Source organism: Molothrus aeneus, chromosome 10 (assembly GCF_037042795.1).
Source record: "Molothrus aeneus isolate 106 chromosome 10, BPBGC_Maene_1.0, whole genome shotgun sequence".
Classification (NCBI taxonomy): domain Eukaryota; kingdom Metazoa; phylum Chordata; class Aves; order Passeriformes; family Icteridae; genus Molothrus; species Molothrus aeneus.
In genome coordinates this window covers 16488184-16504517 of record NC_089655.1, presented here as the reverse complement: position 1 = coordinate 16504517, position 16334 = coordinate 16488184, and the positions used below count along the sequence as shown (strand labels likewise).

The following is a 16334-nucleotide window of genomic DNA, read 5'->3' as shown; positions in this document are numbered from 1 at the left end:
GATCTCTTCTCAGGATCTGCACACAGCATGGCTCCCTGCAGGGATGAATGTGATATCCATAACTCATGCTGGGGCTTTTCTGGGCCATCACCCCTTTGGGCAGTTCCTATTCCCAAAGGGATGCTCAGTGCCAAAATCAACAAGCCTGGGATGATGTTGGGACCCCGAAGCTGCCAGTGAAACACTGCCAGACCCCCATTTCTGGAGGGAAGGCATCTGCAAAAAGGAGGAAAAAGACAACTGTGGCATTTAGCTTGGAAAATCCCAACAACCTGCCCCTACATCAGCTGCAGACCTGAGGCTGCCAGGAGCTGGAGGCAGTGCAATTCATATCCTCTGAGGACTGATGCAGAGGGAGGCTCGTGGTGTGGAGTCACCCGTGCGTTAGAATTGCTTCATTTTATTGACATTCAACAAAACCCTGAGACATTGTGTTCCTGCTCCCACCAGAGCAGTGAGGCATCCCAGCTCCAGAGCACAGATATCCCATTGTAGCCGTGGGAGAAACACCCAGAATGTCAGGAGGAGACTGTAGCATCCTAGGAAGCCCAGGAGAAATGGCAAATCCCAAAAGGCAAAGCCCTGGGGGAAAAACACACTGTGCTTGTCAGGATATCAGCACTTCTCTAGCAAAGACCTGTGAGTCTCTGCCTGGGGCTTGTCCTTTTCTCCTCAGCTTTGCCACTCTGGGAGGTTTTGGGAGGGGACAGAGAAGCCCTCTTGGTCTCTAACCCTTGCAGCACACACAGCCCCATTCTTGCCTGCCCCATCAGGGCAGCCCTGTGGTCTGTCTCCCCATCACTATCCCAGTTTGGAGAGAGGGGATATTGGCCATGCCTGTATCCTCAGACAGAGCCCTCTTCCAGACCCAAAGGAGACAGGGGAAAGTGCAAAATCCCATAGTGTTTCCTGTAATGCCTCATTCAGCAGCAGCAGCAGCAGCATCCAAAACAAACACCAGGGATGTTCAAACAGGCCAAAATCTCCATCAGTGTTTCAGACCCCAGTGCGTGGAGCCCCCCCATCCCCATGACAGCCTGGTGGCTGCTGGGGCCGGGGGCTATAGTGGCCAGGTCTGAGCTGCCAGGCAGTGCTCCTGCCTCAGGGGCTACAGCGTTATTCCCCAGAAAACCTTTCTTTAAAGCATCCTCAGGAGGCACATCACCACAGACGTGGGACCAGATAGTCTCCTGCATGCACCAGAGGCTGCTCATCCATCCCCATAATGAAAATTGAAATCTCTCTTCAAACTGCTTCCCACTGGGCTGGCTATCATCAGACCCCTAGAGAGGTACTCTAAAACCGGTAAAAAAAAAGAAAACCAACTGTAAAAAACTCCCGTTTTGGCACATCAAACCCTTGGTGACATTCTCTTGTGAACACATCATATTCCTGAGGACTGGCAGTTGGTGGCTGTGCTGGAGGGCAAGTAGCTCCCTGATCCTAATAGCTGCTCCATCTTTGTACCTCCTCCATCCCACCACCTGGGATGGTTCTTGACCAACAGCTCCTTGGGTTGGCCACCGGTTATGGGAAAACATCAGCCCCTCTGGCATCACCATCACATGCACTCAGCCTTCTGATGTCTCTTTTTGCAAAGGGATGATTGGCTTTCACATGGCATCAGCTGAAAATCCTCATCTTAGCCTTATCCATCTCTTGGGCAGGAAGTACTCTCCTGGCCCAAGGCAGCAGAAGAGACATAAATCTGGCCAGTGATTTCCCAAATCAATAAGGAACATACTCCCTAAGGATTAGTGAGTTGAAGAAAAAGGAGATTAATCACTGGCTGTTCACTGCTAGAGTAGCAGCTTGCTTCAGACTGGAGTCCACATTTCTATCCTGTGAACCTTCTTGACATGATCCTCTGGAAGGTGCCTGGAACCTGGCTCCTGATTTAAGCCAGGAGAGCCAGGGCCACACTGCTGCCCAGCAGGGTGCAGCCTCACCCCTTCCTTGTGATGGGGCCAGAACACCCCATGCTGCTGTCACACAGATCCCCATGACCCATCTCCTCCCACTCTCCAAATCATGCTGGCACTGGTCACACTTGGATGAATCCCTCTCCATCCTCAGACAGGGGACATGTGTGCCCTCACACACACACAGCACAGTCTCTGCCCCTTCCCCACTCCCTACACACACAAGTCCCCATATCCCGGGCTCACCCCACTTCACTAAGATTCAGCAGCATCTCCACAGCAGCCCATTCCCCATAATCCAGGTTCAATGCTGGTATTTCTCAGGGACAGGCCAGCCCTTGTGCCCCTCTCTCCTCCTGGCTCTCTTTGTAGCCCTGGTGCAATAGGGAGGGGTGTCACCCCCTCCATCCCACCGCACAGGTCTCCATCCCTCCTTGTGCAGCTGTGCAGGATCCTTTTTGCTCTCCAGTGCCTGGAGAAGACCCCTGTGAGCCCAGCCCTATCTCTTCACTTCTCATTTTCCACACATGCCTCGAGTCTGCCAGTTCTCATCCTGGGTGACCATCCCACAGGGCTGTGCACTAATGAAGGTCCATCCCCTTAAGGGTTAAAAGCTTTCATGTCCCCACCCCACCAAACAAACGGGTTTCACACTCTTAACCCCTTCCTGCACACCTCTGCTCCAGCTCTGAGCTTTTGCCACCCCAGCGGATCCGATCTGGTTTGAGTTAAGTCTTTGTGTGCGCCGGGCTCTGACTTCGGCAGAGTAATTTGAATAACAAGACTAATTGGATTTATAAAGCACAGCCCCCCCTCTCCCCCCCCAAACCCGAGGCTCTGCACAGTGTGACAAAGAAAACACACTAATGAAAACCACGCTAGAGAGAGCCCAGGGCAGGGACAGCCTCCTGCGGGCGGGCACTGGCTGGGACCTGACCGCCTTGTGGCATTTGTGGCGATGCTCTGATCCCGCGGGCCGAGGGCAGCTGGAGCAGCTCCGGGACCGACGCCGCGAACGGCAGCGTGCGAGGGGGGCTGGTGGTAAGCGAGGTGGCCCTTCCTGCCCACACTGTGACATTTCTCTGCAGCCATCCGCCCGTCTCCTTCCCCGCCCCGGGTCCACTGGGAGAAGCCACGGGACAGGCTGCCCACAGCAGCAGGGCAGGAGCCAGCACACCCAGAACGCTGATGGCAGGGTTCTGTGGGGGTTGCTGAGCTGCTGGTGGCCTCAGGCACCCCGACATCCCTGGAGAAATGTCATCTCTCATCCTGTGGAGACCCGGGCTCAGCTGCTGCTCCCCTTTCCCCTTTCCCCTTGCTGATGGGGGTAGTGGTGCAGAGCCCCCCATTTCTTGCACCCTGGTGAGGCTGGCTGCAGCATTCCAGCTACACTTCACGTGGGACAAGGACTGAACCCCGAGAGAAGGGGCCTCTCTCTGCTCCTTGCCTGCACCCACGGCTCTCTGGCACCCAGGGTCGGCTCTAATCCCGACTCCATCACTTTGCTCTGCCTGCACGCAGACAAATGCCCAAGCACAGCTTCACACTCAGAAAAGTCCAAGTTGTCTCCACCTGGCAGGCACAATGGAAAAAACACCGAGACCTTCTCCTTCCAGCTCCCGTTCACATGGAGCTGAAAAGCTGATCTCGTTTGAAGTGTCCCGTGCCCAGTAGCCTGGGCTGTGGAGGAGGAAACATCTCCCTGCTCCTGCTCAGGGGTACTACAGACCCCCAAATAGCCATGGTCCCCCAGCAGGGGCAACTTCCCAGAGATTTTTGGAGCAGCAGAGCCCAGAAAGACCAGGATACAGAGCAGGAGGAAAGGACCAGACTGAAACAGACTCCAGGGACAGGGGGAAGAGCAGAGAATATTTCCCTGGTCTCAGGGAACTGATTTGGGGTGCAAATCCAGCTTAATGCAATTCAGCCCTGGATGCTCCTGCAATGAAAGGAGTGTCTTTCCTCATGCCAATAAGAGCATTCCCCCTGGACAGAGGGCCAGGGATGATGCTCATCTCCATCAGCAAAAAGCCAGCAGAGCTCCAGAGCTGGCCATTGTCAGCCCCAGCAGCAGCAGAGGCACAAATCCTGCCCTGTCAGCCAGGGAAGGAGAAGGCTGAGAGCAAGGGGCCTCCCCAGAGGCCCTGCAATCCACTGGAGCTAATCCCAGGATCACACCTTTCTCCTGTACCCTCTAGCTCCAGGAGAAGGTCACAGGGAGTCCATGCTGCACAGGGGTCAGCCAGTGAGGTCCTGTCCCCACAAGGGACCCTGGGACACTGTGCCCTGCAAAGGACATCCTCAGGGTGCTTGAAAAGCCCCATCTCCAGGGCCAGGAACACCCTCAAGGTCTTCCCAGAAGCAGAGGGAGCAGGTCAGTGCCCCGACCCGAGAGACCCACTTAGATCCCCTCAAGAAGCACTGCGGCCCCCTCCATCCCTTTGTGTCCCCCATGTCCCTGTCACAGAGGGCAGTGGCCCTGCTCCTGCCAAGCAGGGATCTGGGAGGCACAGATTCTGATTGAATCCTGGATGTGGAAAAAAAAAAAAAAAAAAAAAAAAAGAAAGGTGCTTTTTGCGCTTATTGCTGTCTTTTGGGATGAATCCCGCACCGGGACCACCCCCCTGCCTGGCCCGTGTCCTTCCGCGGGAGGTCAGCAGGGCAGTGCGGGAGCCGAGGGGCCGCGGGGCAGCCGGCAAGGGGAGGGCAGGCAGCTCCAGGGGGGCCGGGGGCATTTGGGGGAGGGCGGGGGCATCCAGCCAAATGCACCCCGCTTTCCCTTTCGGGTCTCCAGCTCCCGGAGCTGGTTGTCCTGTGTCATTTGTTACTGCCAGGGGAGAGGGGATACCACCACCCCCCCTTTAAATTCCTGCTATTGTGGAGTGCAGGCCGGGTTGGACCTGGGTATTTAGATGACATCACCGAGCAGGTTGGGTTATAAAATGAATGAAGCAGAAAGCAGCCCAAGTTCACTAGCTCGGCACTTCGCAGGCGGCAGGAGGGACCTCGGGGCTCCGCTCTGAACTTCGACTGCCGTCGGTCTCGTCCTCTCCCCGGGGCTGCCCTCGGCTCCCCGCTGCCCCCCCGGCCCCCCTGCCGCTCGGCCCCGCAGGATGCAGATCTCACCCTTGCTGGCTGGTGGACTTTTACTCGCGCTGCTCTCCGTCAGGCTGGAGGCGAAGCCGGCGTCTCAGCTCCCACAGAAGGTACGGCTGGAGCTTTCTCCATTTCCCCGGCTCTTCCTCGTCTCCCGGTCCCGCTCAGAGCTCTAACCGCACCGGGGGAAACGAGGGGTGCCTGTGGGGTGCCGGACTCAGTGCAAAGAGGGGTTTTTCTCTCCGCATGGGCTGTTTGACTGCAAGGGGGACTCCCTGCTTCTGCAGGCTGTCCCGAACGTCCGGGGACATCCGCCCAGAGCCAGAGGCTGGAATGGGACGCGGTGCGCCCCGCAGCCCGCGGGATCGGGGCAGGGGAGGGGGCAGTGCGCTCCCCGGAGTCACCCTGGAGACCCCTCTGTGCCGGCACGGGCAGGGAGCAGAGCCGGAGCGGGGCAGGCAGCAGGTGCGCGGTGGGACAGGGCGCGGGAGCAGAGCCCTCCGGGCAGTCCCGGCCAAACAGGCCGGGCAGGGACACACAGTGGCTGCCCCGTCCCCGCGTGTCCCATGGGGAAGGGGTGCCCCAAATGAGAGTGTCCCGGGGACCTGGTTGTCCCTAGATGCTGAGGACGAGGGATGTCCCCGAGGCCACCGACACTGGGTGGTACTGCCCTGAGGTCTGGGCACAGAGATGGGGACCCGGTCTGACGAGTGCCCCAGGGCAGCAGTGAGATGGGAGTGGCGGTGACCCTGTAAGGCACTGGGGTGCAGGCTGAAGAAAGTGTTGATACAGGGGGATTTTGGGAAAATGAATGAGGATGAACATTTCCAGGGCTTGGTGGGCAGCAGCTCTGAGCAGGGAGAAAGATGGAAGGCCTGGGAGATGGGGGAACAGTAAGGAAGGAGGTGTGTCCCTCTAATTGTGGGTCAGAATTGGAGAATTGGGAGGACACAGACAGCATTAACGAGGGGAGGGAGCAGCAGGGAGGAGGATCCCTGACCTCCCCACCATTGCCTGGGACAGTCTGCAAGGCAGTGGTGCACGGGGAGCTGTGGGGCAGGACCCCTGCCCATAATCTGAAGAGGTCTGTAAACTGGTGAGGGATGCAGTGACCGGAGGGATCTGAAATGAAAGCACCTGCCAGCTTTCAGGCCCCTTCAGATTATCGGTGGTGGGGGGAGGACGGGACGGAAGGGGACGACAGGTTAGTGACAGCAGCACAGCTGAGGTGTGCAGCACCACCAGCCCTTTGGAGGGGCGGTGTGGATATGCGGTGACCGGGACAGGAAGACACCGCTATGGTGTGGGTCGGGGGATGCTCTGACCCCAGGGAAGGGCGCACAGATTTAGGGAGGAGAGAGGACGCCCTGGGCACAGCCGCGGGGTGACGGACTGCACTGCCGGGCACAGATCCAATCGCGAGTTTGCATCGCAGGGGGGATTCACCGACCCCTCTGCGCGTCCCTTACGGGGGTCCCCAACACTGATGGGAATCGCTGGGGACGGCGGCGCTCTGACCCTCTCCTCCCCACAGGCCTCCCGCGGGTCGGCGGCGGCAGCAGCAGCGGCAGCGGGTCCGCCCGAGGCGCCGGAGCGGGAGAAAGAGCGGGAGAAGGAGCGGAGCGGCGGCGGCGGCGGCTCGGGCCCGCGGGAGGCGCGGGAGGCGCGGGCCGAGGCGCGGCCCCGGGCGGGCTGGGCGCGGCTGCTGCAGGACCCGCCGGGCCGCCGCCACAAGGCCCTCCACAAGAAGGGCCTGGGCAAGGGCTGCTTCGGGCTCAAGCTGGATCGCATCGGCGCCATGAGCGGCCTCGGATGCTGAGGGACCCCTGGCGGTGAGTGCGCGGCCGGGCCGGGATGGGGCCGGGATGGAGCCGGGGGGCTGCGCTCCGGTACCGCGGGGGATGCGGAAGATGCTCTGCCCTGCGAACGCGAGATGCCAGCGGACGGGACTGCAAGTGTTCACCCCGCTGAGCCTCGCAACCCCCAGCTTTGCTGGCGGGCAAAGGCCACACAAAGGTGGCCTTATTCCATTCCCGTCCGGAATCCACCGTCCCTCCCGCTGCCTTGCCCTGCAGAAGGGTCAGAGACCCCAGCTGCTCCTGCAGCAGCTCAGACTGAATTCCCCCTAATTTGAGCTAGACCCGTAGGCTCCGGGAAGGATGCAGGAGGAGCTCCGGTGCAGCCACATGTTCCTAGTTGCCCCCTCTGCTTGACACACTCAAGTGACCTATGGATAGTGTTGGGAGGGCAGGGTACCCGCTGTGTGCCTACAGCTGCAGAGTTAGGGAGGCTCCTGTCCCAGCCATGCTCCAGTGCTTTGAATTTAAGGAAAAACAACACATAAGTTCCCCAGGTGTCTTCTAGGTGTGGTGACAGCCACGAGTAGCACTTTCCCAACTGCAGCTTTGTATCTGAGCAAGTTATGGGAAGCTGGGAGAAGTTCCTCCCACGGTGCTTCACAGCCACTGTGTAGCAATGAATGGGTGAAGGAGGGTCGCTTCCCCAAAGTGATGGGTTTGGGAAAAACATAGCAGTGCCTCCCCTCCCAGTTCTCCCTGCAGGTACTGGGGACAGTGAGGCACAGTTCTGGCCTGGCCCTGCCAGCAGGACACACACAGATGAACTCAGATTTCGGGGAGCACTTACCACTGTAGCCCAGGCCACTTGTTCTTCTTCCCGTGGCACAGCACTGCAGTAACATAACTGGGCACAGAGGGGACTGGATCCAGCATCCTGCTGCTCTGCAGGGCGATGGGAATAGCACAACCCAAAGGTGCCTACAGGATGCCAGTGCTGGTCTCTGATCTGTCCTGGAGGGATGGGTGCTGTTTCTCTGCTCCCTCATTTAGAGACTCCTCAATATTGCCAAGTATTGCTAGCTCGGGGCTGCAAGAGGAACACACATACCCCATGTAGGCAGGTCACATCCCCTCTCTCTCACTAAACCCATCAGAACAAGGAAATAAACTCTAATAGACACAAGGGCAAGAGGAGCAGCAGCTTCCTCAGCCTCTCCCCTGAACACCAGCCAGAAGGCAAAGGGTGCACTTCCTTCCTTGCTTTAGCACAAGCAAAAAGCTCAGGAATGGCTTCTGCTGAGTTCAGCATCCCCCAGCCCCAGGCCACAGATACTTTGGCAGGGGTTTTGGCTGGGGATGGGTAAGGGGTGCTGCATGGCAAGTACTAATGGGCACTTTGTTCTTGTTCCTTGCAGGGCTTTGAATCTGTAGTCCACTTTTTCCTACCAAGCATGGCCAGGCATGGCCATCCCCCAGGCAACACCTAGAGAAGCAGAGACCCCCTTGGAATGGACAAAAGATGTGGTTGTGTTTTTCTTTTTGGTACGAGGAGTCATGGCACCAACTGTTTTGGTTTTGTTATTTTTTTAACAAGTGCTCTCTATCTTATATATATTATATATACAAACACTCACTGAGACAAGGGACAGTGCTTTTCCAAGAGACTGATGAAGCCAGCTGTATAACATTGCTGTTTGTAAATTCATGTCATGCATAAATGTATTTATGTTGTAAAGCTATTTATATATTGTTTATAAAGAGATATTTATAAAAAAAATTATTTATGTAACTAAATGAAAAGTCAAGCATTGTAACATTTTTTTGTCCTAAGTAGTTGAAAAACTTAAAAAAAAAATCATTCAGTGTGGCATTTTGTAACCTGTCTTTATTTATCAAATTCACATACAATTTAAATGTCAGATTGATTGATTTTAACAGAGCTGAAGAAGAAATTGTTCAGATGTTTTAGAAAAGTCAGGAGCGAGAGAAAGGCCAGCTGATATTTTAAGCTTTGATCCCATATGCAAAAGTAAACTTGTGCCCAATCCTGTGATGCTCTGATGGACTGAATCCTGCCTGGTGCTGCAGGACTCTGCAGACCCCAGCTGAGCTCCCTGCAAGAGCACACAGCCTTGGGCAGCACATCCATGCCCAGATCCCAAATGGCACCCATGGAAATGAGCCCAGCACAGTTGTTAACAGCCGAGCCCTGGATCCACAGCAGCGTGACAAGGGCAGCATCTGTCCCAGACGTGCTTTAACTGCTCCTAGCCCAAGCTTCAGCCCATAGCTGCAGCTCTGTCACTGCTGCTGGATGGAGACGCCGTCTCTGCTGACAGCAACAAAGAGCCCGCGCTGGACCTGGCCCCTGGCTGTGCTGCTGGGAGCAGAGCTTTGTGCCAGAGGCACTGCTATTCCAGGATCCAGTGGCCCACTAAGTGTCTTGTTGATATTCCCATCCGCCAGCCCTTTGCCACTAAGCTGTAAAGTCCCTTCCTCCAGCAGAGATTTATTTAACTGAGCCAGGGACAATACACAGACAGACCAAAATATACCGAGAGCTGCCTGGTAAGGATTCATGGACACAGCTGTTGCTACAGCTTCTTGCTATGTAAAGTGCATGAAATAAATCGTTAAAATGACTTGGAGCTCTAAAGGAAACAGCAAGTGAGGGGGCGGGGAGTGCAGTAAACACACAAACTCCTGCTTGAAGGCTCTTTGGTCTCATTCTTCAAAGAGGCCTTAGAAAAAAAGAGAGTGGCAGGCGCCCAACCCAGCCGTGACAGGAGTCACAAATTATGCCCTGGCCATTGTAGTGGGCTGGGAAACAACGAGCATTATGTTCTGCTGGGCTCCAGTGCCTAGGACAGGGCAAAGAGAAAGTCACCAAGACCCAGAGGCAAAGCGATCCTTTTCCTTAGCAACCAGCAGGAAACCATAGAAACCTCCAGCCAGACTCACCCCAGCTCTGACAGAACACTGGGTGAACAGAACAAGAGGATTCATCCAGACACCCACAGCTCAATCATCAGGTTAGGAGTGCATAGGGGGCGTTTCTGACCTCGCATGAGCATGTCAGAGACAGGTACCCACCTCACAGTGCCCACAGGATCCCGCTGGACGGGGAGCAGCAGCTGATGGACCACATAAGAAGTTGCCTATGGGGAACAAAATCAACACCCTGGCAGGGAGGGAGGCAGGATGGGCAAGTTGCAGCTCCCATAGGGAATGGCAACCCACTGTCAGGGCTCTGTAAGGCAAATATACCTGTGAAGGTCACCCTTCCAGCTCCACACATCTTCAGAGAGAAGGAGGGGCTGTATCAGGAGCTCCTAAAGAGATGCCCAATAGAGGGGACTGTTCACTGTCACCCAGGAAAGCTAAAGGACAACAAGGAATCGCTTACTGTGCAGACCTTGCACAGCCAGGTCTGAACAGAGGTGTAAGAAGATGGTGCTGCAGGTCCTGTTCAGGGTCCTGGTCCTTGAGCATGAAGCCAGAGTAGTGACCATGACAGAGTGACAGGCTGGGACCAAGGTGGGGACAATTCCCCTTCCAGTTTTGGCTTTTTGCTGCAAGCTGGAGCTGAAATAAAATCACCTGCCTAGTGACAGAGAGCTTGTCCTCAACACAGCAGCAGGGACTCAGCCTCAGGAATTCAATCCACACAATTTTACCACATAAGTGAGGCAGAACCTGAGATAAGGTTGGGAGATTGAAGATCACGGCCTGGGGTCATGTACAGTCTGGATTCCCGTTTCTCCTCAGCAGCACTGTCCAAGAATAAAAGCACAGCCCACAGCATGGGTCCCTTCCATCCACTGGGCTTCCTGGGAAAAAGCAAGCCCAAGGAAAAGGGCAAAGCTGTACAGCAAAAGGCCATTAGTTTGGCAGAGAAGAGCAATCAGAGCTAGAGTTCCTGGTGCAGAGGGAGAGGATAACAGCTTGTTTCCTCACTTTCCTGCTTCTGGTCTGACCAGGGAGCCACCTGTCCCTTAGGATGTGGATTCCCACCAGCAGGACGGGAACATCGTGCCCATGTGTGGTGATGATGTGCAAGAGAGAAGGCAGCACTCAGGGGTGAAAGAACACTTGGGAAAGCTCAGATCCACTCAAGCCCAGCCCCTCTGTGGCACAGCCAGACCAGTGGGTCTGACAGGCAGAGAGTGGCACTGCCAGCAGAGGTCAGTTCTCAGAGCACTGATGAGCACTTTGCTGCTTCACTGGGCAAGCAAGAATGGGAATCAGAAGTGGCTCATTAGAACACAGCAATCACCCAAAATGGCCACAACTGGGTCTCCCTGACAGGGGCTCAGTAGAAAACAAGGGCAGCAAGAAAGAAGGGCCACAGGAATGTAATTAAGAGGCGAGGAGGCATCTTGTGCAGCAAAAACAAATTGATCTTGCATCACTGCCTCCCCTGATGGCCAGCTAGGTCAGATCCTCACAACATCCCATGAAAGGATCCATGGCCAGCCCTGGAAAACTCCCCTGCTACATCCCAGCCCAGACAGCATAAGTGATCAACAGCTGTTCTGGATCCAAGGTGCAGCCTCAGGAGGTGGCATCTGATATCTCAACCACAGTCCCAGAGAATGGCCTTTAGCAGAGGTGTGTACACACACCTGGAAGTGAGGGGAGAAGGAGTTCCAGGGTCCCCTGTCCATACTCAGGTCAAATTAGCACTCATGGGACCTACACATTTCCTGCACCACCAGCTGGATGAGCAGTAGCCAATTCAGCTTCCAAATGGGAACACTTGTGACATGATGTAGGAACAGCCTTGATTTCTCCTCTCCAGGAGCAGTTCCTAGCAGAAGTTGAGCCATCAGCCCCCAGACTGAAAAAGCACACAGCTCTCTAGTAGAAAAGGAAAAAGAACTTTCTCCAGTGCTGCAGTACAAGTGCCTGCCTGGCAAAGCCCAAACAGGCTGGAGCAGACCTTGGAGCAATCACAACAGTGACACTGTTGCCTTCTAATGTGTGGGAACCCATTCTGTTCCCCCAGCCCATATTCCACATTTTTCCCTGGTACATTCATGCAACTCTTCCCAGGTACTTATTGCTGAAGGGTTACAAAGCCCAGCTCTGGTGACAGCAAACCCCAAAGCAATGAAGAAAAAGAGAAGCCCAGAGTCCCAGAGCAGGAGAGCAAAGGAATTTTCCATCTGGAAAGGGACTTGAGGCATGGAGTACGGACTGCCAGGGGCAGCAACAAACATGCCCCTGCCACTTGCTCCAGGACTTCTCCAAGCATGGGCTGCTTCCCTCAGAATGCAGAAAAACAAAGGGAAGGGATCATAGGGCAACTTCCAGAGGGAGCCTGCACCTGACACAAGCGTGAGTTAAAAACAAGAAGGGAATTGGATTCAGGCCCCTTCCTGTCAGTCAGCAACTAACCTTGTCAGGAGGGATGGCAGCACTAACTGAATCAGGCAATTCATTAGGTTGGGGCATGCAGCAAAAGCCCACGCTCTCTGGAGCAGAACTACAGTGAAAATCCAGGGTAATGAGTTGCAAACTGCCTTTGTAAATGACACTTCTGCAGCGACTCTGGCAGGATGGGAAAAGAGCTAATAGGAAAATCATTAGGTAGCATCCCTTTGATATTGTTGAAAACTGCACAGGCTATTTTTCCTGCCCCCTCCATAATTAACCTGGCATATTACCCATAATACTCCAGGCTGATAGTCCCACAATGGACCACCTTATCTGCATCAGGGGAAAAGAAGGTATGCTACTTAAAAGACGACTCCTGGAAAAGCTTAAAAGGTGTTAAGATTTCCCCCCTACTGCACACACTCATCTTCTTCAACTCCATCAGCAACCAACCTTTGCCCAGCCAGAAGACCAAAACCCTGTGACAGTCAGCAGGAAGGAGCAAGGCTGTCCTGGGAAATGCAGCTGCAGAGGAAGTGATCTGCCCAAGGTTGCTCTCTGCAGCTGCAGCAGAGCTGGAAGAGGACACAGTTCTGTGCTTTGCCCCTTATTTACAACACTGCCCTTGTCCTTGATTTCCTTTATGCTAAACCAGGCTACAGCCTGTGCCTCCTGAGATGCAGAACAGCTCTGAGGAGCAATGCCTACCCACCTGGCCTGTCTGCCAGCACGGAGAGGTGTCATCTCAGAGTCGTGATGTAAAAGGTACAGCACCACAGCTGGCAGGTGATCCTGAAGGAACTGGTGCTCTCTAACAGCTGTGAAGGTGACAATGAAACACCGAAACGTTACTGACTGCATCAGCACAGAGCAGCCTTAGGACTGTGCTAATCATGAGACACTGAGTGAAACTCGAGGGCTGGTGAGATAAACAGCATCCTTGGGAAGAATCTGAAGGGCAAGAGAACACTCCTTCCAAACCTCATACCCATGAAAATACAGTCTATGGTCAAACAAGCTCCAAATACTCACAAAAAGGCTGATCCCTGATGGAGCAAGGCTCTGCTTACCCACCACAATCAGCTCTTCTGGAAACACAGAGCTATCATGTGTGACTAGGGCATTTCAAAAACACCCTAATGATACAGTTTTCTAAAGGCTCTTTGGAGATCTGGAGATGTGGAAGTGAGTGCCATCTTCTACTAGAATTAGAGCAAGCAAGGACTACTGGCACAAATTATTTTGTGCTTTGTGGGGAAATACATATTTCAGGACTGTTAAATGACCTTATGGCATCCCATTACTGCCTGGAATTTCCAGTGTGTATGTATGCACATTCACTAGAGCAGGGACATCTCTTCTTATCAACAAGAAAAAACTGTGGTCACAGCTACCACACTCAGGCAACTTGCAGTGGGGCATGTCATGAGATGTACACACTGCACAAAGGAGCCTCCATGCCTGTGGATTCAAAGACAGGGAGCCAAGTGCTGCTCTGCCCATTCCTTTGCCTGGCTGACCGATGGGAGAGGGGAGTAGCACCCTGGGGATGCTGAGAGGCAGGGTCAGCCCAGCCTCGGGGTAAACACACACTCTCTTTACAATCACTTACCTCTGGGAGCTCTATGTGAGGGCCAAACTTGAGGAACTATCAGCAAAGTGTCAACAGTCCCTGAGAGACACGGACCTTCGTCATGGAGCAGAATGAAACAATGACATATTCCTAAAAACTCTGCCGAGAAATTCAATCAGACTGTCAGGCTAAAATTCCATATTAAGAATACAAGCTTGAGGTTACAAGTAGGAACTGAGATCTCTCTAAATTTTACTTTACCTTTCTTGATGCCCCTGGGTTACTCTCTTTCAGATTACACAGAAATTTGCTATGCAGACTCAGGTTTTAGTTCCCTTGCATTAGGTCAGGTGTTATAGAGGACTTAGTGGGGTGGAAAAAAACAACAGGAAACTTTGTGACCAGGTGCCCGAGATGGGGCTATCTGGGTCTATTGTGTTTGTTGGGCAGGCTCTTAGATTTCTCCATTTCCCCATTATTTAGAATAATAAAGAGCAAGGTTGTTTTTCTGCATTGCAGTTTGCAACAGGCTCAGACCAAAAATAGGAATGCCCAGCATCAACAGCCCCATGAATGCACAAGTTTGGGCTGCTTTACTGTGCAGGGGTGGGCTTTGTGTGGTTTCTAGCTTAGCTGAACTCATATAATCCTGTACAGAACTGAAAGTTTAGGAGAAGTCTGGTTTGCCCATGCAATTTATGTTCTAATACAGCTATCAAAAATAAGGGCACTGTTTCTTCTGTCTTCCCTGCAGTGAGTAAGCACAAGTCTGCTTGGCACACAGGAACCAACGCATTTTGCCCTCATAGGATAAGAACACTAAAATCCAAAACACCCTCTGGGGTCTGCATCCTTTTACATTCTTTCAGGAACTGAAAGATGTTCAGCAAAATTCACTTTGCAGGGCTGGTGGGAAAATTGCCACTTCTTTTGACCACTGTCTTCTGTAAGGAACAAAGGCTTCACTTTCTGCCCAAAAGCTTCGCTCTGGAGAGCAGCTCTGCAGGTCCTACTCCTTTACATGATGCATGGAGAGAGACCTGCAAGCATCCATGGGATTTCTTAGGGCTGCACAAGATTGATTGCAGATCAGGTCTCAAATCTGAAGACAGAAGGGATTGTCAGCATCACTGATTTTCCCTCCTGCTCTCAACACAAGAGTAAGTTAGCAGTCAACTTAGCTAAGAAGGTGAGGAGGGAAGTAAAAGAAGAAGAGATTTTAATCCAAAACTTTTTGTTTTCTTCTGTTAGAGACTGACATCAGCACTGCTTTATTGTGTTCCAGAATTGCCTGATGTTAGCTGGTATCAAGCGAGTCTCGGCAGGAATGCCAGGGACATTTGTTAGCATGAGGCACAGCTTTAGGGCTAGGGCAGCCTACCAGCACTGCAATCAGCTGAGATCCTCTCTTCCATTTTCCAGCTCAGTGCTCAATTCCATATTAAACAAGCACTAGTACAAGTGGAGCTGCAGAACACAAAGCTAGACAATAAAGCCCTGAAGAGCAGAGGGAAGGCAGTTTCCATCCACTTTCTCTCCCTCTGGGTGGAAAAAGCAAACAGAAGTCCAATAGCTCAAAGTCTGTCCTGCTGCAATCTTGGAGCGAGCTGCAGCTGGAGCATCCCATCGCTGCCATAAACCAAAGCAGGGCAGGATGCTCGCCCTGCACCAGGGAGCAGCGTCCAGCAGTGTTCAGAAAAGCTGTGTTAGCTGCCTCCAGCAGGCACAGGCAATCCACGGGAGTTTGCATCAAATCTGCCTCTGCTTCCACCTCCCTCTCGTCCCCACAGCAGTTCAGCTCCCTGGGCACTCCCCACAATTCAGCCCCTAATTCACACAACTCTGCTCTGAGTTGCTGCCCTTCCTGTAGTCAACAGGACTCAACACAGTCTTTATCTTTTGTTGTTCTCAAAGAGCACAGCACCTCCTGCATCCTTGCCCGTTAACAACTCTGCCTTCTGCTTCATTTCTGGAATAGCTTCTAACTCTTTCCTTCAAGCCAGATTCATTAACCAGCTGCTGCAGAGCTGTTTGCCTCCCCCAGGTACTCTGTGCATGTCATTTGTTAATGACTCATCTCAGCCTGGGCTCATTGCAGACATCCCCCTCCTTTTGCAGCACCAAGCCCTTTGCTGGCACACCAGGAAAGCCAAACAGGCAACAGCTCCATCCCCTCCAACACACCAGTCCCTTCCCTGTCCATGGGACAGCTCTTTATTCAAAGTGCTATTTCCTCTCTCGCTGCTTTGCTGATCAAAGGCAATGCGAACCAAAGCATAAATAAGATACTCACCCCCAGCCAGGCTTTGAGAACAGCAAAAACACAAGAACAAACTCAGAAACTTCCAACCACAAAAGAAGCTTCAGTAAATGAATGTGACTCCTGAAACTGGCAGGGAATAAACACTAAGGGCACTGAAATCACATCTACCTCCCCAGCAGACTGTGACTTGATGAGGAGCTAAAATGATTCCCAAAGGCATTTGTATTCCCCCTGCCACCTTGCAGGACTGATATTAAAAGTGGAAAGAGGACCATAGAGCCTCACTAGTCAAATCCAGTGAG

General features: G+C 53.4%; 1 protein-coding gene across 1 annotated transcript; it reads left to right on the top strand.

Annotated features, from left to right (window-relative positions):
• Positions 1-4879: 4879 nt before the first annotated feature.
• Positions 4880-8684, top strand: NPPC (natriuretic peptide C). The gene is made up of 3 exons (XM_066556653.1): positions 4880-5128; positions 6553-6850; positions 8233-8684. The coding sequence occupies exons 1-2, from the start codon at positions 5036-5038 to the stop codon at positions 6835-6837; spliced, it is 378 nt and encodes a 125-aa protein (XP_066412750.1). The 5' UTR covers positions 4880-5035; the 3' UTR covers positions 6838-6850; positions 8233-8684.
• The last annotated feature ends 7650 nt before the right edge of the window (positions 8685-16334 follow it).